Source organism: Macaca mulatta, chromosome 1 (assembly GCF_049350105.2).
Source record: "Macaca mulatta isolate MMU2019108-1 chromosome 1, T2T-MMU8v2.0, whole genome shotgun sequence".
NCBI classification, from domain to species: Eukaryota; Metazoa; Chordata; class Mammalia; order Primates; family Cercopithecidae; genus Macaca; species Macaca mulatta.
The window spans coordinates 239,654,626-239,676,913 of NC_133406.1; the positions used below are offsets into that span (position 1 = coordinate 239,654,626).

At 59.3% G+C, this 22,288-nt stretch overlaps 2 protein-coding genes across 8 annotated transcripts in view; both read right to left on the minus strand.

The window, feature by feature from the left end:
• The window catches only part of AGRN (agrin), a 35,837-nt gene extending 25,144 nt beyond the window's left edge, over nt 1-10,693 (minus strand). For all 6 annotated transcript variants that reach the window (XR_013409906.1, XR_013409908.1, XM_077980416.1 and 3 more), the window contains exons 1-2: nt 10,443-10,693; nt 8,351-8,612 (exon numbers count right to left, since the gene is read on the minus strand). Coding sequence is in view for 4 of the 6 variants with exons in the window: in XM_077980416.1 (XP_077836542.1) it covers nt 8,351-8,612; nt 10,443-10,640 (460 nt within the window). In the remaining 2 variants the exon portion in view is untranslated. The remainder of the gene's footprint in view (nt 1-8,350; nt 8,613-10,442) is intronic.
• A 3,058-nt stretch (nt 10,694-13,751) lies between these two features.
• Nucleotides 13,752-14,909, minus strand: ISG15 (ISG15 ubiquitin like modifier). Of its 2 annotated transcripts, none has more exons than XM_077952189.1 (2): nt 14,720-14,893; nt 13,752-14,305 (listed from the first exon to the last, which is right to left on the minus strand). In XM_077952189.1, the coding sequence occupies exons 1-2, from the start codon at nt 14,720-14,722 to the stop codon at nt 13,811-13,813; spliced, it is 498 nt and encodes a 165-aa protein (XP_077808315.1). In that variant the 5' UTR covers nt 14,723-14,893; the 3' UTR covers nt 13,752-13,810.
• Nucleotides 14,910-22,288: the final 7,379 nt, after the last annotated feature.

Below are 22,288 nucleotides of genomic sequence, written 5' to 3' on the forward strand. Positions count from 1 at the left end.
CTGCATAGACACTGGGCGTCCCCCCACCTGCCTGCATAGACACTGGGCATCCCCCCACCTGCCTGCATAGACACTGATGACCCCCCACCTGCCTGCATAGACACTGGATGTCCCCCCACCTGCCTGCATAGACACTGATGACCTCCCCCCACCTGCCTGTATAAACACTGGGTGTCCCCCCACCTGCCTGCATACACACTGATGACCGCCCACCTGCCTGCATAGACACTGGATGTCCCCCCACCTGCCTGCATAGACACTAGATGTCCCCTCACCTGCCTGCATACACACTAATGTCCCCCCACCTGCCTGTATAGACACTGGGTGTCCCCCCACCTGCCTGCATAGACACTGATGGCCCCCCACCTGCCTGTATAGACACTGGGCGTCCCCCCACCTGCCTGCATAGACACTGATGGCCCCCCACCTGCCTACGTAGACACTGACATCCCCCCACCTGCCTGCATACACACTGATGACCCCCCCACCTGCCTGCATAGACACTAGATACTGGATGTCCCCCCACCTGCCTGCATAGACACTGGATGTCCCCCCACTTGCCTGCATAGACACTGATGACCTCCCCCCACCTGCCTGCGTAGACACTGGGCGTCCCCCAACCTGCCTGCATAGACACTTGGCGTCCCCCCACCTGCCTGCATAGACACTGATGACCCCCCACCTGCCTGCATAGACACTAGATGTCCCCTCACCTGCCTGCATACACACTGATGACCTCCCCCCACCTGCCTGCATAGACACTGGGCGTCCCCCCACCTGCCTGCATAGACACTGGGCGTCCCCCCACCTGCCTGCATAGACACTGACGTCCCCCCACCTGGCTACGTAGACGCTGACGTCCCCCCACCTGCCTGCATACACACTGATGACCGCCTACCTGCCTGCATAGACACTGGATGTCCCCCCACCTGCCTGCATAGACACTAGATGTCCCCTCACCTGCCTGCATAGACACTAATGTCCCCCCACCTGCCTGCATAGACACTGATGACCCCCCCACCTGCCTGCATAGACACTGATAGCCCCCCACCTGCCTGCATAGACACTGGGTGTCCCCCCAATCTGCCTGCATAGACACTGGGCATCCCCCCAATCTGCCTGCATAGATACTGGATGTCCCCCCACCTGCCTGCATAGACACTGATGACCCCCCCAATCTGCCTGCATAGACACTGATGATCCCCCCATAGACACTGATGACCCCCCACCTGCCTGCATAGACACTGATGACCCCCCACCTGCCTGCATAGACACTGATGGCCCCCCACCTGCCTGCATAGACACTTGGCGTCCCCCCACCTGCCTGCATAGACACTGATGACCCCCCCAATCTGCCTGCATAGACACTGATGACCCCCCCACCTGCCTGCATAGACACTGATGACCCCCCCAATCTGCCTGCATAGACACTGATGACCCCCCCACCTGCCTGCATAGACACTGATGACCCCCCACCTGCCTGCATAGACACTGATGGCCCCCCACCTGCCTGCATAGACACTGGGCGTCCCCCCAATCTGCCTGCATAGACACTGGGCATCCCCCCAATCTGCCTGCATAGACACTGATGACCCCCCCCACCTGCCTGCATAGACACTGATGACCCCCCACCTGCCTGCATAGACACTGGGCGTCCCCCCAATCTGCCTGCATAGACACTGGGCATCCCCCCAATCTGCCTGCATAGATACTGGATGTCCCCCCACCTGCCTGCATAGACACTGATGACCTCCCCCCCACCTGCCTGTGTAGACACTAATGTGCCCCTACCTACCCAAATAGATACTGGGCGTCCCACATCTTTGTGCAACATTAATTTTGTCCCTCAACCCCCACCCATACAATGGGAAGGCATGTTCCCCACACACCCACACGTGTTCCTGCGTGGATACAGGCACACTCTGGTTGGGCACCCACAGGTACTTATCCTGCCCTCAGAAGGTGAGGGTCGGGGCCTGGAGAGGGTGGAGCACTGGGGCTCTCTGGCAACTGGCAGGCCCCAGAGGGGCTGGGGCTCAGTTCCTTTGGAAAGGCTGGGCTGAGTATAGGTGCTGTCGGCCCACACACCGCACATGCACGCACACGCGAGCGCTCAGTGCCCCCAGCTCTAACCAAGGAAAACAGAGCTGGCATGGAGTGGTCAGTGCTCACAGGTGCTGCCAGCCAGGTGCAGGGGAGCGTTTCCCCACAGGAGAGGGAATGGCCAGCAGGGGAGACGGCAGCTCCGAGGCAGGAATCAGCTTGCTCCCAGCTGTGGGGTCATGGCAGCTGACGACTGCGTCCCAGACCTCTCTCCTGCCCGTGTCCACAGCCTCTTTCTCCCACCGTTCCCTGCAGACCTTCACTCCTCAATGCACAGCTGACTCCTGGCTTCCTTGGGAAGCCCTGTGGAGGTGCCAACAGTGAGTGTGTGAATGGGGAAGGTACTGATGATCAAATCAGTGAAGGCCAAGGTGAGCCCTGCTCACACCCCACCCTCCTCTGGGAAGAGAAGGGGGCACAGCCCCTCCCCACCAGCCATCGTCGCCAGGGCCGCCGTCGGCCGGGTGTTTGTGTTTGCGCTTCTCCAGCAGGGGGTGCATGGGAGCCTCCCACCTGCGGACACACAGGGGCTTCTCCTAGGGCCCAGTGCGAGGTGGCCAAGGTGGGCTGCCAAGGGGCAGGGCAGGGAGGCTCAGGCCAGCGACAGAGCCCCCCTCCCGACTTGACCATGCCTGGTCTGACTCCCAGACTGCCCTGCCGCCCCCAGACAGAGCCCCATCTGGGCAGGGGTGGGCATCTGTGTCAGCCTCGAGGTTCAGCAGACATGTGAGGGGACTGTGACCCAGGACCCTCTCCTGTCCTCACTGCAGCCCCAAGGGACCCAGCATGCCCCTTCCTCTCAAACCTTCAGAAACCACACTGGTCATCTCAGAGGCAGCACCTGCAGAAGGTCCCGGGCCCTTTGCCAGACACGGGGCAGCCCGCTGGATGCAGCGAACGGAGGGCAGGAGACTGGACAACCAACAGCAAGCTGAGGCAAGACACGTGCACAATGACAGAGGCAGAGCCCAGCTCCCAAGGCCCCCAGGACAGGCCAGGGTCACCCACCACCAGCCCCACACCTGCAGCACCGGCCCTGGCTGAGTCCAGGGACACAGGGTGGCAAGAACGATGGCCCGCTAGCAGAGGCTCCAGCCAGAATTCTGAAGTGCACAGACTGGTACATCTGAGGCTGCAGGCACATGCACACACACGCGTGTACAAACACACAAACACGTGCACACACGCAGGCCACACAGCTGGAAGCAGCTGGCTGCCTGTAGGACAGAGCGCGCCCCTTCTCCCACGCCTCTGCTCCGTGGGGGGACTGCAGGAGGAGGGGGCTGGGAGGGGCCATCTCCCTTTCCCAGGTCCCGCTGTGAGCTGCCCCTGGCAGGGGGCCTTTCTCAGAGGAAGTTCCCAGGATCTGCGCTGGGGGGAGAGGCTCCTTCTGGGGAGCTTCCCTCTGTGCTGGAGGCTCCAGTAGAGAACTGCCTCATCCCCTAGATCCCAGCCACCATCTTGCCACAGCCTGGGGGGCACACAGGACTGCTCCGAGCCCCAGTGCAGCCCCCCACAGGCAGGAGGTGCTCGGGCACTGAGCCTCCTCCTCCAGTGGGCGACTGTCCGTGGCACGACACTCAGCCCCGAGCTTCCTCTTTCTTATCTGTGAGGGGAGGTACCTCCTGGGACCCCGGGGTGTCCATCCTCAGGTGGGCGGGCCACCATGGTGTTTACATCTGCAGCCCCAGCCCAGCTGGGCCTCGGGGGGCCCTGGGGAGCCCAGTACAAGTGGGGAGGGGGTGCCAGAACTAGGACTGCAGGGAGGGGTCCGTTCCTGCCCCACCCAGGCTGCTGGTGGGGCTGTGGACTGGGGTCCCACAGGTGGAAGCAAAGCCCTGGGGGTGGGGCGTCTGCTTCTGCAGTTGTTTTCCACTCCCCTGCAGTGATGGGGGCCAGAGTCAAGCCTTCAGGAAGGAAGCTGCACGGGCCTGGCTGGAATGACCTCAGCCGGACCTGTGGCCCCGAGGCACGGGCACCCCTCTCTAGAGCAGCTCCAACCTGCCTTCTGCAGGCTGTGGGGTTAATGATTCCCTCTCCTGATCTTGCAGGGACAGGAACCTGTCCTCGCCCTAACCTCCTTCTCCCCCACCTCGGCCTGGAGGCTGCAGCAGGTACCATCCCCACCGCCACCCACAGAGGCCCCACCAGAGCGGCTAGTGTGGGAGGGAGCCCAGTTCCAGAACAACCTTCCCTCTCCAGTCTGCAGGAACAATGGAGCCAGGGCTGTTCTCTGGGTGGGGAGTGAGGGGGTGGGGTGGGGTCTGGAAAAAGCCAACAGTTCTTTCCACCAGCTCAGCCCGGCCCTCTCAAAGAGGTCACCTCCACAGAACTGACCGGCCCAATTCCTCTACCCCTCCCACCACCTTGCTCCCTTTGGTTTCAGCCAGCAAAGCCCCCCCAGGCCAAGGCAGGGGCAAGCCCAGGTGAAGCCGGAGACAGGACAAGTCCATTCATGCAGGAGGGAAGCACCGAGCCCCGACTTCCCACCAGGAGCCCCTGGGTTGGGAGGGACAGAGGTGGGCCCTTCATCTGGCAGACCCCGCTCCCAGCTCCACGAGAGACAGAGGTGGGGCCCCAACTTCCTACCAGGAGCCCCTGGGTGGGGAGAGACAGAGGTGAGTGGGGAGGGGCAGGGGTGAGTGGGGAGGGGCAGGGGTGAGTGGGGAGGGACAGAGGTGAGTGGGGAGGGACAGAGGTGGGCCCTCCCACCCGGCAGACCCCTCCCAGCTGCAGGAGGGAGATTGGGGCAGCAGCCTCAGGCCCAGACCTGCCTGGGGGAGGGCCCGAGAGGGGCTCATGGGGTGGGGGTGGGGGAACCAGGGGGCAGGATGAGAACCTGGAGTCAGGAGGGGGCAGGAGAGGGTGGCAGGAACAGAGAAGCCCCTTCCCCACTCCGAGGGAGAAAGGCAGAGGAGTTGGGGGCAGGAGCTGGGCCCTGGGCAGGAGAGGGGGCTGGGCCCAGCCCTATGGGAGGTCCTCCTGCACCCCAGAAACCTCCCCATCTCCTCGACTGCCCCACACTGAGGGGAGCCTGGTCTGGGGCTGCTGGGCCCCTCAACCCCAGCACCGATGCTGCCCCCGGGGCCGTGGGACTCTGGGCTTCCCCTAGGACTGCCGTCCTGAGGTCTAGACAGCTGGCCAGGCAGAGAGGAAGGGAGGGCGCGCAGGCCGGAATACAGGCAGGGCCGGGACTAGGCCGCCGGGACCCCGCGCTTCAGAGCTGGGCAGGGCTGGGCTGGGAAGGCGCCAGGCTCACTCCGACCCTGGCCCCCTGCCCTGTCCCTGTGCCAGGCCCCGGCAGGGGCAGACAACACTTCCTTTCTCTGTTCCTGGCTCCTAGCAGGGAGGGATGGGCCCCAGGCGGCCTGGCCGGCCCTCAGCCAGGAGTCCATCCTGGGGGCTTCAGGGAGGCTCTAGGACCAGCCTTCGTGAGGTGGGCTGGGAGGGCATGGGCAGTGCCCAGACAGGACAGGGTGGCAAGGGCCGGAGGAGTCGCCTGCTCAGCCACCAGCCTTGGGCAGCTAGCACTGCGGAGGCCAGGCCACTTCCCTGACAAAGCAGGGGCGGGGGACTCCTTCTAGAGGGAGCATGGGCCTCCCCCGCCCAAAGGTGGCGCAGAGGGAGGGACACATACCTGTCTTAGTTATGCCAGGAATGTGGCTCCCTAGGCAGAGAAGGGGGGAGGAGCCTTTCCTGAGGGCTGTCGGCTGGGGGAGGGGCCTCGGCTGGGCAGGGCCAGGAAGACCCGGCAGCAGGGCCAGGTGAGAAACTGAGGAAAGAAGTCCTCGGTAAGGCCGGGCGCGGTGGCTCAAGCCTGTAATCCCAGCACTTTGGGAGGCCGAGACGGGCGGATCACAAGGTCAGGAGATCGAGACCATCCTGGCTAACACGGCGAAACCCCGTCTCTACTAAAAACACAAAAAATTAGCCGGGCGAGGTGGCGGCGCCTGTGGTCCCAGCTACTCGGGAGGCTGAGGCAGGAGAATGGCGGGAACCCGGGAGGCGGAGCTTGCAGTGAGCTGAGATGTGGCCACTGCACTCCAGCCTGGGCGACAGAGCGAGACTCCGTCTCAAAAAAAAAAAAAAGAAGTCCTCGGTAGACCTGAGTCCAGGTGTGGTCCAGCAGCAGGTGCACCTCAGGCGGTGTCCGGGCAGGGGTGGTGAGGGGCGTGGCCTGGGAGGACGTGCCCTCCCTCACCCGGGGAGCGCGGAGGGACCTTGACCCCAGCATGGGGTTCCCCATAAAAGGTGGGACCCAGTGGTCTCAGGGGTAGCTTCCGAAGACTAGGGACTGCTCAGACATCATCATGTGCCCCGGGAGGTGGGGTCAGAGTCTGACAGGGAGAGGTCAGCTAGCCTCAAGCCCCCTCCATCCATTTGTCCCTTCTCCAGCCAGGTAGCTCCAGGGACCTTGTCCCTCAGGGGTCACCCAGGGCTTCTGGAAGGCATTTACCCTGTCCTGGCACCAGTGCTCCCAGCCCCCCGAGATATCCCTGGTCTGCTTCCAAAGCAGAGCCCCACATGTCCCACTGGAAGCTCCTGGGCTCCCTGGCACCTTCCAGTGGACCCCCCTCCTCATGCTGCTTCCCTCCTGAGGCTCCCCTCGGCCCCTGGCTCATCTGCAAGGCCCCTCCCATGACATTCTTCCCTGGCCCACCCTCCCCTGGCCAGCCCCACCCTCCCCTGGCCAGCCCCACCCCAGGGGGGTTCGGTGGCCACAGCCCCTCCCAGGTGCTCCCCAAACTGCATACTGGCTATGGGTCCCAGGCTCCCCACCTGGAGCTTGTCCCTGAGCGTGACTGTGCACAGCTGGGCCAAGCCACACCCTCCTGGCAGGGGCTCCCCACGGACCCTCCTCCCAGCGCTCGGCTCTGCTCAGCCTGGGCACTCGCTCCAGAGCCAGGGCCTGGCATGCGTAGAGCTGCTTTGCTAAGACGCAGAGCCTCGTTCTGCCAGGGTGACTCTCCTGCCACATGCCCTCTGACCTTACAGCAAGTCCTCGGTTACTAAGTCATGGACCCTCAGGCTAGACCCGCCTGGCTGTGGGGTTAATGATTCCCTGGATAGGAACCTGTCCTCGCCCTAACCTCCTTCTGCAGCCCCTCCCCAGCTCCCGACAGCCTATCCTGACTTCACAATGCACCATCTTTTCCCCAGACCACAAGTGCCCAGAGGAGGGCCAAGGTTATCGTGTCCTTCCAGTGGAGGACCCAGGGGACCCGCCTCTGTGCTCCACTGCGGCCTGGACCCTGAAGGCAGCTTGGGGGCCACTGACCACAGGCTGGGGAAGAGGCCGCAGCACTCCCTATTTTGGGTGCCGCCCCTCCCCCTGCACAGCCCCCAGAAGGCAAGAGCAGTGGACAGTTTAGAACCCTACAAGGACCCCTCAAGAGCCAGGCTAGCATCAGGGCAGCAGTTTCCTGCGCTTTCCTGCTGGCCAACGGAGCAAATCGAAGAGACAGGAAGTCAGGACCCTTGCCGTTGCCTTGGGGAGGAAGCATTCTCCGGACCCCCCACCGACACATCCCTTCCCAGGCAGCCATGAGGGAGCAGACAGGATGTGGGGGCGACGGGGACCTCCTATATTTTCCCTGCCACATTCCCCAGCCAACAATCTCAGTCCCCAACTGGGACTTGTCCTGGGGGAGCTGTCATGGGACTTCTGCCCCCTCCAGGCTGGGGTCAGGGAGGGCCACTCCTCGGCCATTCGGCAGAGCCATGGGAACAGCCAGCACTCTCGATGGCAAATCACGCACCCTCCAAATCCGCAGAAACCTTCACCGCACAGCCTCGCCCTCCCGCCTGACCCCCACGGCAAGGGGTGCTGGATTCATGGGCCCATCTAGACGGAGGTCTGGGCCAACACAGGCGCTGAAACAGCTGGGGACATTCACCTGTCCAGCTTCTCTCTAGAAGGGGCCTCCAGGAGGAAGTGTGGAGAGCTGGGAGGAGGGGAGGAGGCAGGAGGCCATCCGTTTGCAGGGCTGGGACTTGCCTTTGGCCCATCTTTTCGAGGGCCAAAGATGTCTAATGTGAGGGCTTGGAGATGCAGCTGGAGAGCCGGGGAGGGGCAAGCAGAGAATAAGGTGGGACACAGTCAGACCACAGGTCAGTCTACAAGACACCGTGTGCTGCAGCCCCCAGCAGAGCACGAAAGGGCCCCTCACAGCGACCCCTGCAACCTGTCCACCTTGGCCGCTGCCCTGACCCCCAGCGGCCCCCACGTGAGCCCCCCACCACGCACCTTCCACACAGAACTCCACCTCCTCCAGGTTTCGCAGAGTGATCCGCATGAGGCTGGAGTTGAGCATCAGCTCGTTCTTGTGGGCTGGCCACAGGTATGGGGGTGCAGGGTTCACAAAGAAGATCCTGGTGTCCCCAGTGGACACCTGGTTGTCACAGATGAGGGGGTCTCCAAAGCCGCTGATCACCACCTTGTTGCCGCCGTCCAGCAGGCTCTCCCGGGCCACCAGCTCTTTGCCCTTCAAGTACCGCCAGACCCGAACCTGGGATGGACATGGGGGTAGGGTGTCATTAGTCCTCTCCTGGCAAAGGGGCTAGACTGGGGGCTTTAGCTGCTCAGGACAAATGTCCACAGCAGATTCAAGCCCTGGGCAGAGATGTGGGGAGACCTCTGGGTCAGACCGCTGGGCGGAAGCCGGGGGAAGCACACGCTGGCCACCACGGCCCGTGCAGGAACGCTCAGAGATGCATCACCTGTAAACATGTTCCCTCCCCCAAGTCACCATTTTCAGCCACCCCAGCTCCAGAAACGTCCCTATCAGTTAAGGCTGAATTTGGGAAGGGGGCCCACCTGGCTTGGGGTGCCTGCCTTCCACGTTCCCATCCTCTCCCCACCAGCCCACTGCTCGGGGCCCTCCTCCTGGCAAGCTTGGGCAGTGGAGAAGGGGGACGGGGCTTCAGGGTAAGGGGCCCGCTTGGCTCCTTGCGGCCCTGCGGCTGGGCTGAGATGGCCCTTCCTAGGGCTCCTACAGTCTGTGCAGTCAGGGCAGCCCGTGAACCACGAAATCAAGTTTGGGCAGCGCAGGGTGCCCCACCCTCCACCTTCTCAGCTCCTGGGGCCCTGAGGGCAGCTGCTCTGATGGCTGCCTGTGGTAAAACCTACAGCCGACCTGGTGGCCCTCACAGGGTCAGGGACCCACGCACTCCCCTGAGAACAAAGCCGGGAGAAGCCCCTTCCTCAGGAGATCTGGGGGGCTGGGGCTGCCGGATGGGGGGAGAGACAATGGTTGGCCTGTCCACTGCGCAGCCCCTGCTGGGAGCCTCACGACTGCAGCATCCGCAGGGACCCCCTCCAGTTGCCTAGGCAGACCTCCTCCACGCCCCCCAACAGCAGGCTCCAGGAGGCAGATGACCCAGGCCGGGGGAGGGCCTGGTGGCTTTCATCGCCTTCCCCCACCCCAGCCACACCCAGGAGCAGCGGGGAGGAAGTCGGGAAAATCCTGCAGGGACCTGGCAAAGTGCCCTGGCCGCTGTGGAGGAGACGGGGCCGGCGGGGGAGCCCAGCTGTAGCCCGCACCGGCCAGTCTGAAAGAAACTGCCACCTTCTCCACCTCCATGGAGGGGAAACGAGCCGATTTCTGGTCCCAGGAGGTGGTTTGGGGGGTACAGGGGAGCCGGGTCTGGGTTCCCCGAGCCCTTACCAGAAGATGGTGGGGGGCCCGGCGTACCTACCCCGGGGGCTCCCACAAGCATCTGAAGGAGAAGCCGGGCAAACTTCCCCTCCCCGGGCTGGGGAGCCCCGGTTCCCGCAGGAGCGCGATGGGGCACCGGCCCTGCCCCCAAGCACTCGAGGCCAGGCAACGGCCCCGCCCACTTCTCTGCTCCTGCACGCCCCCCCTCGCCACTGCGGCACCCCCCACCTGTCTCCTGGTTGGGGAGCTCAGGCTGTGAGCCCCTTTCTCTCTCCTGACCACCCCCTCTAGCCCTGGGAAAGGCCTCTGGGGAGGGGGACAAGCGGACCCCAGGCCCAGCCCCCGCTCCCCGCCCGGGCAAAGGCCCCTCGCCCCAGGCCCCTCTCCTTCTCCTTGGCCGGTGGGGAGGGCGTGAGGCAGCCGCAGTCCCGGGGCGAGGTGCACTTGTCTCCGCGAGGAGGGAGGGGGCGGCGGGCGGAGGACGGCGGCGGCGCAGCAACTTTCCCCGGCGCCCGCGAGTTTCCCGGGACCTGGCGACCCCCCCTCCCGGGGCTTGGCGGTCGCCAAGGGAGCCGGAGCGGGGGCTGCGGAGCGACCGGAGCTGGTTCCCACGGCCTGGGGCGGGGGTCCCGGCGGGGCGGCCGGCGTCGCGAGGGGAGGCCGGGGTCAGGGTGGGCGCACCTTGCAGGAGTACGTGTGCTGCACCGGGTCCACGTTGAGGATCTCCTCCACCGTCCCCGTGAGCACCACGTTCGCCTCCTCCTCGCGCCGCTCCAGCGCGCGCTCCGGGCACGTCCCGCCGGCTCCGGGCAGGACGCACGCGGCCACCACCAGCAGCAGCAGCGGCCGCAGCGGGCCCGGGCGGGACGGGCCGGCCATGGCGCAGGCGAGAGGCGGCGGAGGAGCGCGCGGGCCGCGCCGGGGACGGGACTGGACAGGACGGGACGCGGCTCCGGAGGCGGCGGAGCGCGGGCGGGCGGGGGCGGGGCCCCGGCGGCGCCCCTCCCCCTCCCTCCTCCCCGCCCCCACCCCTCCCCGCGCCCTCCTCCTCCCCCTCCCTCCCCCCTCCCCCGGCCCGCCCGGAGCCCTGCGACCCGCGCCGGCCGCGAACAAAGCCCCGGGACGCGGCGCCCCGCGCGGCGGTGGGGCGCGGAGGGGGCGGCCCGGGAGGGGCGGGGAGGGAAGGGGGGGTCTGGATCCCGCAGGCGCCCCTCCCCCGCCGCGGCCCCCCGGAAGTGCGGCTGCACCCGAGTTAATGCCTAATCTGGAGGAGACGTGACGGGACTGCCGAGGGGTTCCGGGCGGCGCCGAGCCGGGCGGCGGTGCTTACAGGCCGCCGGGAGGGTCCCCAGACCCGGGCCCGATACCGCCCCGCAGGCTGCGCCCCTCCCGCGCGGGGCCGGACACGGAGGCTCGGCCCGGCCAGGACCCCCGGGGCTGCAGCGAGGGGGCGGGTCCCGGCGCCAGGGCGGGCGCTGATTGGCCAGCATGGCCCGCGGCCCCGCCCATTCCAGTCCCGCCCCCAGGCCCCGCCGCGGGGAGGTGCGCGCCCCCTTCCGTCCCGAGGCTGCAAGCGCGGGTCCCGCCACGCCCCCTCCCAGCTCCAGGCCGGGCGCCTCTGCAGCTTGGCCTGGCTGGGTGCAGGGGGAAACTGAGGACTGGAGGGCCCAAGTGAGAGCCTGGCCTAGCTGAAGATTGAGAGGAGGGAGCGGAGGCCCTCTTTGTCACCTCAGAACTGTGACTAGGCCGAGCGTGGTGACTCACGCCTGTAATCCCAGCATTGTGGGAGGCCGAGGCAGGTGGATCATGTGAGGTCAGGAGTTTGAGACCAGCCTGGCCAACATGGTGAAACCCCGTCTCCACTAAAAATACAAAAATTGGCTGGTGTGGTGGCGCACACCTGTAGTCCCAGCTACTTGGGAGGCTGAGGCAGGAGAATTGCTTGAACCCAGGAGGCAGAGGTCGCAGTGAGCTGAGATGGTGCCGCTGCACTCCAGCCCGGATGACAGAGCAAGACTCTGTCTCAAAAAAAAAAAAAAAAAAAAAAAAAAAAAAAATTAGCCGAGGGACCGGGCACGGTGGCTCATGCCTGTAATCCGATCACTTTGGGAGGCCAAGGTGGGTGGATCACTTGAGGTCAGGAGTTCAAGACCAGCCTGGCCAACATGATGAAACCCCATCTCAACTAAAAATACAAAAATTAGGCCGGGTACAGGGGCTCACACTTGTACTCCTAGCACTTTGGAAGGCCAAAGCGGATGGATCAGGAGGTCAGGAATTCGAGACCAGCCTGGCCAATAGAGTGAAACACTGTCTGTACTAAAAATACAAAAAAAAGTTAGCTGGGCATGGTGGCAGGCACCAGTAATCCCAACTACTCAGGAGGCTGAGGCAGGAGAATCACTTGAACTCGGGAGGCGGAAGTTGCGGTGAGCCGAGATCGCGCCACTGCACTCCAGCTTGAGCAACAGAGCGAGACTCTATTTCAAAAAAAAAAAAAAAAAAAGACAGGCGCCGGGCTCACACCTGTAATCCCAGCGCTTTGGGAGGCCGAGACAGGCGGATCACGAGGTCAGGAGATCGAGACCATCCTGGCTAACACAGTGAAACCCCGTCTCTACTAAAAATGCAAAAAAATTAGTCAGCCCTTGTGGTGGGCGCCTGTAGTCCCAGCTACTCTGGAGGCTGAGGCAGGAGAATGGCGTGAACTCAGGAGGCGGAGCTTGCAGTGAGCCGAGATGGCGCCACTGCACTCCAGCCTGGGCGACAGAGTGAGACTCCGTCTCAAAAAAAAAAAAATTAAAAAATAAATAAATTAAAAGGACTGGGCCTGTGGTGCCCCCCCTCACCCCAAGCTAGCTATGGATCTCTGGACCAGAAGCCATGAGGGAGGCCCCGCCCTGCTCTGCCCCCGTTGGGAGTTCAGGAGAGGCCCCTGGCTCAGTGCTTCACTCACCCATTGTGTCACGGGGGTGAGGTGGGGACCCAGACACAAGGCTGGAGCCAGGACAGCCCCTGCTGGGCACACAGTGGTCCTGGTGCAGCCAGACTGGGATCTCCCCACCTGGATAGGGACCCCCACAGATGAGGGGGGACTCTGCGTCTCCAGCTGGATCCTCCAGAGGGCTCTGAAAGCTGAGGTCCAAGTGCCCAGAGTCTGGACTCTGCGTGTCCCTCCATGCCCCATCCTCGCTGCGTCCTGGCCAACAGTTGGCTTCTGGGAGGCTCATTTAGCAAATTGGAGTAGGAGAGCTAGAGAAGGGTGCACCGTTGGGGGACGGGTGTAGCTTGTACTGAATTGGGTGCCCCCAACCTGGGACAAGCTCTTCTTCCTGGATGGTGTCAGCCTCAACTCCAGGCGCCCCCACTGCTGGCCACGGCCCCTCATTCACGCAGAGCCTTGAGGGGATGTGCTTAGCCACCCAGGCTGTCTTCTACAGCTGGCCCCAGTGGTGATGTGAGCACTCAGGACCTGTCTCTATCCCTCCCTCGCCCAGCCCAGGCAGGTGGAGCAGGCTGTGCAGGCTGGGCTAGGGACAGCTGAGGCCCCCGGCCCCCAGTTCCTGTGGAGAGCCTGCCTCACAGCCCACTGGGCAGGCCCCAAGGACTCACCCCGCACAGCTTCCAGGGGCCCACTGGGAGCCTCCCCCGTAGCCTTTTGATTTGAGCAGGCTGGTCCCTGCCTAAGCTGTCTGCTGTCCCAGATGGAGGATGGGCAGGATGGGCTCCAGCAACTGTGTCTCTTTTTCTTTCCCTAGAAGTTAATTTCCCAAAGGGTGGGGAGAGCTGTCTTACTTCAGTTTGGTAGGGAGGAAGCTCCGTATTTTGATCCCTCGAGGCTGTAACTGCAAACCCTTATCCTTTCACTTGGCAACCAGGCCTGGTCACCAGGATGGACCCTGGGATCTCCCTCCTGACTCCTCCCGCCACTTCACTAGGGGTCTGAGGCGGACGCTGGAGGAGGGTCACGTGCAGACACAGAGGCAGCCATTTCTCTTTACAACATTTATTTCCAGCCCTTGATCTTGCTCGAATGCTGGTGGAGGCCCTTAGCTCTGCCCGCCAGGCTCTGTGCCGCCTCCCCGCAGGCGCAGATTCATGAACACGGTGCTCAGGGGCTTGAGGCCGTACTCCCCCAGCGGGAGCTGATTCTCCAGGGGCTTCCCCTCGAAGGTCAGCCAGAACAGGTCGTCCTGCACACCCTCCTGCCGGCTCACTTGCTGCTTCAGGTGGGCCACAGTCTGCGTCAGCTGTACCTCGTAGGTGCTGCTCCGGCCCTTGTCGTTCCTCACCAGGATGCTCAGAGGTTCATCGCACTTGTCCACCACCAGCAGGACCGTGCTGCCGGGGCCCAGGCCCTGGTTGGCAAGGGGAACCCTGTCCTGCAGGGTGGCGCCGCTGGGGTGGACAGCCAGACGCTGCTGGAAGGCATGCACGCCGATCTTCTGGGCGATCTTTGCCTTCAGCTCTGACACCGACATGGAGTTGCTCAGGGACACCTGGAACTCGTTGCCCCCCAGCATCTTCACCTTCAGGTCCCAGCTCTGCAGACATTACACAGGCTCAGAGGCTGCCGCACCAGTCCCAGGCCCACGACACACAAGGCCCTGGCTGCTGGGCGAGCTCCTGTGCCCAGGGACAGTGCTTCCTCCTGTTTGTCCTCTACATCCCATCAGCAGGGACCCCAGGCACAGAAGGCACTGAGGGGTCATTACTAGAAGGCCAGCTGCCCACAGCCATCCGTGGCCTCCCTTTACCTGCTAGGGTGCCCCTCTGTGCCCACCCTGAGGATCTCAGGGGTGACCTGCTTTCAGGAGCACACTTAGAACCTGGCCGAGCTCTAAGCAGCTCTGCTCTCCCTGCAACCCTGGGAGACCTTGGCTGGGGGAGGGAGCTGAAAATTGACTGGCACAGAGGCCTGCCCCCCCCCGAGCCCCCACCTGTGACATCTCCCTTACCATGGCTGTGGGCTGTGGGCCACGGGCTGGGGGAGACAAAAATTGATTGGCACAGAGGCCCCCCCCACCCAACACACACACACCTGTGACATCTCCCTTACCATGGCTGTGGGCTGTGGGACGCGGCACGAGCTCCTGTACTGGCAAAGATGAGTTCACTGCCTCTCAACTGCCGGCTCCTGCAGGCAGCAGCCAGCCCTGTTATAAGCCTGAGCCACACACGTCAGGGGGCGTGGCCGCGCGAGCCTGCTCCGGTGGCCAAGTTTCGGTTTCCTTTTCCCAAGGCATGCCCCAGAGTGAGCAGAAGAAACAAAACAGAATGGCCGAAAGACGGGGAAAAGCAGAAGGGGGTGGGCAGGGTCTCAAAGGCACTGTCAGGGCCGGGGACTCAGGACGGCGGACGGCATCCCCACCCCCACCCAACACCCTGGAAACACCTAAATATCGAGCATTCCAGGTCCTTCACAAGATGCACTAAAGCTGGTTGAATGCCGTGGCTCACTCCTGTAATCCCAGCACTTTGGGAGGCCGAGGTGGGCAGATCACCTGAGGTCGGGAGTTTGAGAGCAGCCTGACCCACACAGAGAAACCCCGTCTCTACTAAAAATACAAAATTAGCCAGGTTTGGTGGCGCATGCCTGTAATCCCAGCTACTTGGGAAGGTTGAGGCAGGAGAATCGCTTGAACCTGGGAGGTGGAGGTTGCGGTGAGCCGAGATCGCGCCATTGCGCTCCAGCCTGGGCAACAAGAGTGAAACTGTTAAAAAAAAAAAAAAAAAAAAAAGCGCTAAAGCCTTCACATGAACTAATGGTTTCATTTTCCATTTACCAACTTGCAAACAGTAAACATGGAAAACACCTCTATGGTTAATTCAGAAACAAAACCTCCAAACTCCCCAGAGATGACAACACTTGGTTTAGGGCAGTATTTGCCCAGGTTTGGTGTTTTTTGTTGTTTTTGTTTTTTTGAGACAGGGTCTCACTCTGTCGCCCAGGCTGGAGTGCAGAGGTGCAATCCCAGCTCACCGCAGCCTCCACCTCCCTGGCTAAAGGGATCCCCTCACGTCAGCCTCCCACGTAGCTGGGACCACAGGGGTCCGGCTACTTTTTTGTATTTTTAGTAGAGATTGGGGTCTCGCCATGTTGCCCAGGCTGGTCTCGAACTCCTGGGCTCAAGTGATCCACCTGCCTCGGCCTCTGCAAGTGCTGGGATTACAGGTGTAAGCCACTGCGCCCGGGCCTCAGATTGTTTTTTAATAAAAGAGACCTATCTTGTATTTTCTACAAAAATGAACTCTGGGACACTACTGAGAAAGTGAAAAGACAATCCACGGAATGGGAAGAAATATTTGCAAATTATCTATCTGATGAGGGCACAGCATCCAGGACATATAGAGAACTCCTACAACTCAATTAAAAAAAAAAAAAAGGCAACTCAATTTTCAAATGGCCAAAAGACTTCAATAGACATTTCTCCAATGACATAGCAACGGCTGTAAAGCGATGCTCAACATCATGATTTGGGGAAATGCAAATCAAAACCCCAGTGAGATGCTATTTCCTACTAGTATGACTGCAATAATAAAAATAAAGGACAGGTCGGGCACGGTGGCTCATGCCTGTAATCCCAGCACTTTGGGAGGCTGAGGCGGGCAGATCACCTAAGGTCAGGAGTTCAAGACCAGCCTGGCCAACATTTTTAGTAGAAACCCCACCTATACTAAAAATACAAAAATTAGCCGGGCGTGGTAGCACACACCTGTAATCCCAGCTACTTGGGAGACTGAGGCGGGAGAATCCCTTGAACCCAGGAGGCAGCGATTGTAGTGAGCCAAGATTGTGCCAATGCACTCCAGCCTGGGCAAGACAGTCTCAAAAAATAATATAAAATAAACATAAAGGACAGTAACAAGCATTGGAGAATACACACAGAAGTTGGAGTGAGTCCTGGTACGTGCATTGCTGTTGAGAATGTAAACCGTGTGGCCACTGTGACGCTCAAAACGTCAAACAGAATTATCGGTAACCCAATAATTCCACTCCTAGGCATGTGTGCAAAAGAATTGAGAATAGGTGTTCAAATATTTGTATACAAATGTTCATGGCAGCACAGTTTACAATAAACAAGTAGTGGAAACGGAGCACATGTCCATCAGTGATGGACGGAATATTACGCAGCCATGAAAAGGACTGAGGCACCGATTCGTGTGAAAGAACCTCAAGAACATTATGCTGAGTGGAAAGAGCCAGACGCGAAGGCCACAGAGTGTTGGTTCCATTCACTGCAGGGGAACGACCAGAACTGGCAGATCCACAGCCACAGGACACCGACCCCGTTACCGGGGGCCAGGAAGGGGGAGTGGGGGGTGATTGCTCCAGAGCCACAAGCCCCTTTGGGGGTGCTAATGCTTCAGAACTCCACAGAGGTGATGGTTGGACAACGTGGTAAATAACTAAACGCCACTGGATTACATTCTTTAAAATGGTTGGTTTTATGTTATATGAATTTCACATCAATAAAAAGCAAAGGTGAAAAGGCCTCACCATACTTTTACCATTTTGTAACCCGCTTCATTCATGCAACAGTGTATCATAAACATCGATCCAGGCCAGGCAGCTCATGCCTATAATCCCAGCATTTTGGGAGGCTGAGGTGGGCGGATCATTTGAGGTCAGGAGTTTGAGACCAGCCTGGGCAACAGGGTGAAACCCTGTCCCTGCAATACATTAAAAAATTGGCCGGGCGTGGTGGCTGCCACCTGTAGTCCCAGCTACTTGGGAGGCTGAGGTGGGAGGATCACTTCAACCCGGGAGGTGGAGCTTGCAGTGAGCTGTGATCGCACCGCCGCACTCCAGCCTGGGTGACAGAGCGAGACCCTGTCTCAAAGCCAAACCAAACCCAAGCAAAACAAACAAAAAACCCAGGATTTTCTATTTCTTTTTATCATTTTAGATGCCCTATTAAACATGGTATATGTTTTCTGAACATGGTATATGTTTTCTGATTTCCTTTTTTTTTTTTTCTGAGACGGAGTCTTGCTCTGTCGCCCAGGCTGGAGTGCAGTGGCGCAATCTCAGCTCACTGCAAGCTCTGCCTCCTGGGTTCCCGCCATTCTCCTGCCTCAGCCTCCCAAGTAGCTGGGACGACAGGCGCCGCCACCGCGCCCGGCTAATTTTTGTATTTTTAGTAGAGAAAGGGTTTCACAGTGTTAGCCAGGATGGTCTCGATCTCCTGACCTCATGATCCGCCCCCCTTGGCCTCCCAAAGTGCTGGGATTACAGGTGTGAGCCACTGCGCCCGGCCCCCGTTTCTTGATTTCTTAATGCTGACATACGGTGCTAGAATCTTCCTTTTCTTTTGGTTACTCCATCCCATCTCTGCCAGTTGTCTTCCTGCTTCGACAGAACCAACCCAAGGCACAGGCACCGAGGAAGGTGACCAGACCTGCAGTCACTTGCTTTAGTTCCCTGGGGTTGCTGAACAAAGTACCACAAACTGGGTGTTAAACTGCACACCACAGAAATGTGTTTTCTCATAGTTCTACAGGCCAAAAGCCCAAAATTCATGTGGACTAAATGACCAAGATTATCAGCCCAGGATGGTCCTGATCTCCTGACCTCATGATCCGCCCGCCTCAGCCTCCCAAAATGCTGGGATTACAGGCGTGAGCCACCTGGCCCGGGCAGATTAACTGGTTCTTTAAAGTCTGATTCAGGCCGGGCGCGGTGGCTCAAGCCTGTAATCCCAGCACTTTGGGAGGCCGAGGCGGGTGGATCACGAGGTCAGGAGATCGAGACCACTGTGAAACCCCGTCTCTACTAAAAATACAAAAAATTAGCCGGGCGTGGTGGCGGGCGCCTGTAGTCCCAGCTACTCAGGAGGCTGAGGCAGGAGAATGGCGGGAACCCGGGAGGCGGAGCTTGCAGTGAGCCGAGATCACGCCACTGCACTCCAGCCTGGGCAACAGCGTGAGACTCCGTCTCAAAAAAAAAAAAAAAAAAAAAAAAGTCTGATTCATTCTTTCTACTTTCTTTGAAAATGGGTGATTTCCTAGTAAAAATACACATTAACAAAATGTACTCTAAAATAAGGAAAATTTAAATACACCAATTAGCATAGAAAAGCTTGGAGTGACCCTTAGAGATCCCCCATTGAAAAAGGACCCCAGGGGCCGGGCACGGTGGCTCACGCCTGTAATCCCAACACCTTGGGAGGACAAGGCGGGCAGATCACTTGAGATCAGGAGTTTGAGAGCAGCCTTGCCAACATGGTGAAACCCCACCTCCACTAAAAACACACAAAAAATTACCCGGGCATCATGGTGCCCACCTGTAGTCCCAGCTACTTCAGAGACTGAGGCAGGAGAATCACTTGAGTCCAGGAAGGGGAGGTTGCAGTGAGCGGAGATCGTGCCACTACACCCTAGCCTGGGCAACAGAGTGAGACTGTGTCTCAAAAAAAAGAAAAAAGAAAGAAAAAAGAAAAATACCGCAGGGCCGGGCGCAGTAGCTCACACCTGTAATCCCAGCACTTTGGGGAGGCTGAGGCTGGTGGATCACTTGAGGTCAGGAGTTCGAGACAAGCCTGACCAATATGGTGAAACCCCGTCTCTACTAAAAATACAAAATTAGCCACATGCCTGTAATCCCAGCTACTCAGGAGGCTGAGGCAGGAGAATTGCTTGAACCCGGGAGGCAGAGGTTGCGGTGAGTCGAGATTGCGCCACTGCACTCCAGCCTGGGCAACAAGAGCAAAACTCTGTCTCAACAAAAAAGAAAAGAAAAAATATATTCCCAATAAAACATGTTCAACTCTCCAGATCGTGGTGACATTTCCAGCTTGATATGGTCACATGGTTGTGACCTTCAGCATAAATATGTGTGCCATCCCGCGTGCAATTCCTTACAGACCCGGCTCGGCTCTTCTCCAGCGTCTCCTTTGGGAGTTGTACGTGATTTTATTACCAGTTTTCCTCTGAATCCACTGGGGAATGGGACGATTTTGCTTTTGTTTCTTGGCCAGGAGTCACTTAATCCTAAAATCTGGTGAGAAAACACAGCGAGAAGCAGAGTCAAGCACAGATGATGGTAATGGCAGAGCAGGGAAGGGAAGGTAGGGGAGGGGGTTCAAGCTTTTATCGTTACAGGACCTCCTGTGTCTCTATCATGCTTTGTTCCATGATCTTTGTTAATCTGTTAATGACATTGTTAGTATGTCTACACCGGCCGGGCGCGGTGGCTCACGCCTGTAATCCCAGCACTTTGGGAGGCCGAGGCGGGTGGATCACGAGGTCAGGAGATCGAGACCATCCTCCTGGCTGACATGGTGAAACCCCGTCTCTACTAAAAATACAAAAAATTACCCGGGCGTTGTCGCCGGCGCCTGTAGTCCCAGCTACTCGGGAGGCTGAGGCAGGAGAATGGCGTGAACCCGGGAGGCGGAGCTTGCAGTGAGCTGAGATCCGGCCACTGCACTCCAGCCTGGGCGACAGAGTGAGACTCCGTCTCAAAAAAAAAAAAAAAAGTCTATACCTGCTTCCTTTTACTTAATATTTGTGTGGTACGCTTCTTTCCATTGCTTATTGCTTGATGTTGAAACTTCCTGTGTCTTCAGGTTTCAGGTGATTCTTGTCTCTGGAAGCCACACAGAGCCAGGTTTTTGTTTTCCTTTCTTTCTTTTTTTTTTTTTTTGAGATGGAGTTTCACTCTTGTTGCCCAGGCTGGAGTGCAGTGGTGCGATCTTGGCTCACTGCAACCTCTGCCTCCCGGGTTCAAACAATTTTCCTGCCTCAGCCTCCCGAGTAGCTGGGACTACAGGCACCTGCCACCACGCCCCCGCTAATTTTTTGTATTTTTAGTAGAGACAGGGTTTCACTGTGTTGGCCAGGCTGGTCTTCAACTCCTGATCTCAGGCGATCCACCTGCCTCAGCCTCCCAAAGTGCTGGGATTACAGGCGTGAGCCACCGCACCTGACGTTTTGTTTCATTTTTATTTTTTTATTTTTTATTTTTGAGATGCAGTCTCGCTGTGTCACCCAAGCTGGAGTGCAGTGGCACGATCTCGGCTCACTGCAAGCTCTGCCTCCAGGGTTCACGCCATTCTCCTGCCTCAGCCTCCCAAGTAGCTGGGACTACAGGCATCTGCCACCACACCCGGCGAATTTTGTTGTATTTTTAGTAGAGATGGGGTTTCACCGTGTTAGCCAGGATGGTCGTTTCATTTTTATTTTTGAGACACGGTCTTGCTCTGTCGCCCAGGCTGGAGTGCAGTGTCGCAATCTCAGCTCACTGCAACCTCTGCCTCCTGCGTTCAAGCAATTCTTGTGCCTCAGCCTCCCAAGTAGCTGGGACTGCAGGCGCACGCAACCATGCCTGGCTTTTTTTTTTTAGAGGTGGGGTCTCACTATGTTGCCCAGGCTGGTCTCAAACTCCTGGGCTCAAGCAATCCCTGGCTTCCTCCCAAAGTGCTGAAATTACAGATGTGAGCCACTGTGCCCTGCCTGATTGTTTGTTTGTTTGTTTTTTACCAGCCTGATAATCTTGGTCATTTAGTCCACATGAATTTTGGGCTTTTGGCCTGTAAAACTATGAGAAAACACATTTCTGTGGTGTGCAGTTTAACACTTAGTTTGTGGTACTTTGTTCAGCAACCCCAGGGAACTAAAGCAAGTGACTGCAGGTCTGGTCGCCTTCCTCGGTGCCTGTGCCTTGGGTTGGTTCTGTCGAAGCAGGAAGACAACTGGCAGAGATGGGATGGAGTAACCAAAAGAAAAGGAAGGGCCGGACGCGCTGGCTCAAGCCTGTAATCCCAGCACTTTGGGAGGCCGAGATGGGCGGATCACGAGGTCAGGAGATCGAGACCATCCTGGCTAACACGGTGAAACCCCGTCTCTAATAAAAAAAAAAAAAATTAGCCGGGTGCGGTGGTGGCGCCTGTAGTCCCAGCTACACAGGAGGCTGAGGCAGGAGAATGGCGTGAACCCGGGAGGCAGAGCTTGCAGTGAGCCAAGATCGCGCCACCACACTCCAGCCTGGGTGACAGAGCGAGACTCCATCTCAAAAAAAAAGAAAAAAAAAAAGAAAAAGAAAAGGAAGATTCTAGCACAGTACGTCAGCATTAAGAAATCAGGAAACAGGGGCCAGGTGCAGTGGCTCACACCTGTAAACCCAGCACTTTGGGAGGCCGAGGTGGGCAGATCCCGAGGTCAGGAGATCGAGACCATCCTGGTTAACAGAGTGAAACCCCGTCTCTACTAAAAAGTACAAAAAACTAGCCAGGCTTGGTGACGGGCGCCTGTAGTCCCAGGTACTCGGGAGGCTGAGGCAGGAGAATGGTGTGAACCCGGGAGGCGGAGCTTGCAGTGAGCCAAGATTGTGCCACTGCATTCCAGCCTGGGCGACAGAGCAAGACTCCGTCTCAAAAAAAAAAAAAATTATTATTTTTTGGCTGCATGCAGTGGCTCACGCCTGTAATCCCAGCACTTTGGGAGGCCGAGGTTGGTGGATCACCTGAGGACAGGAGTTCGAGACTGGCCTGGCCAACATGGTGAAACCCCGTCTCTACGAAAAA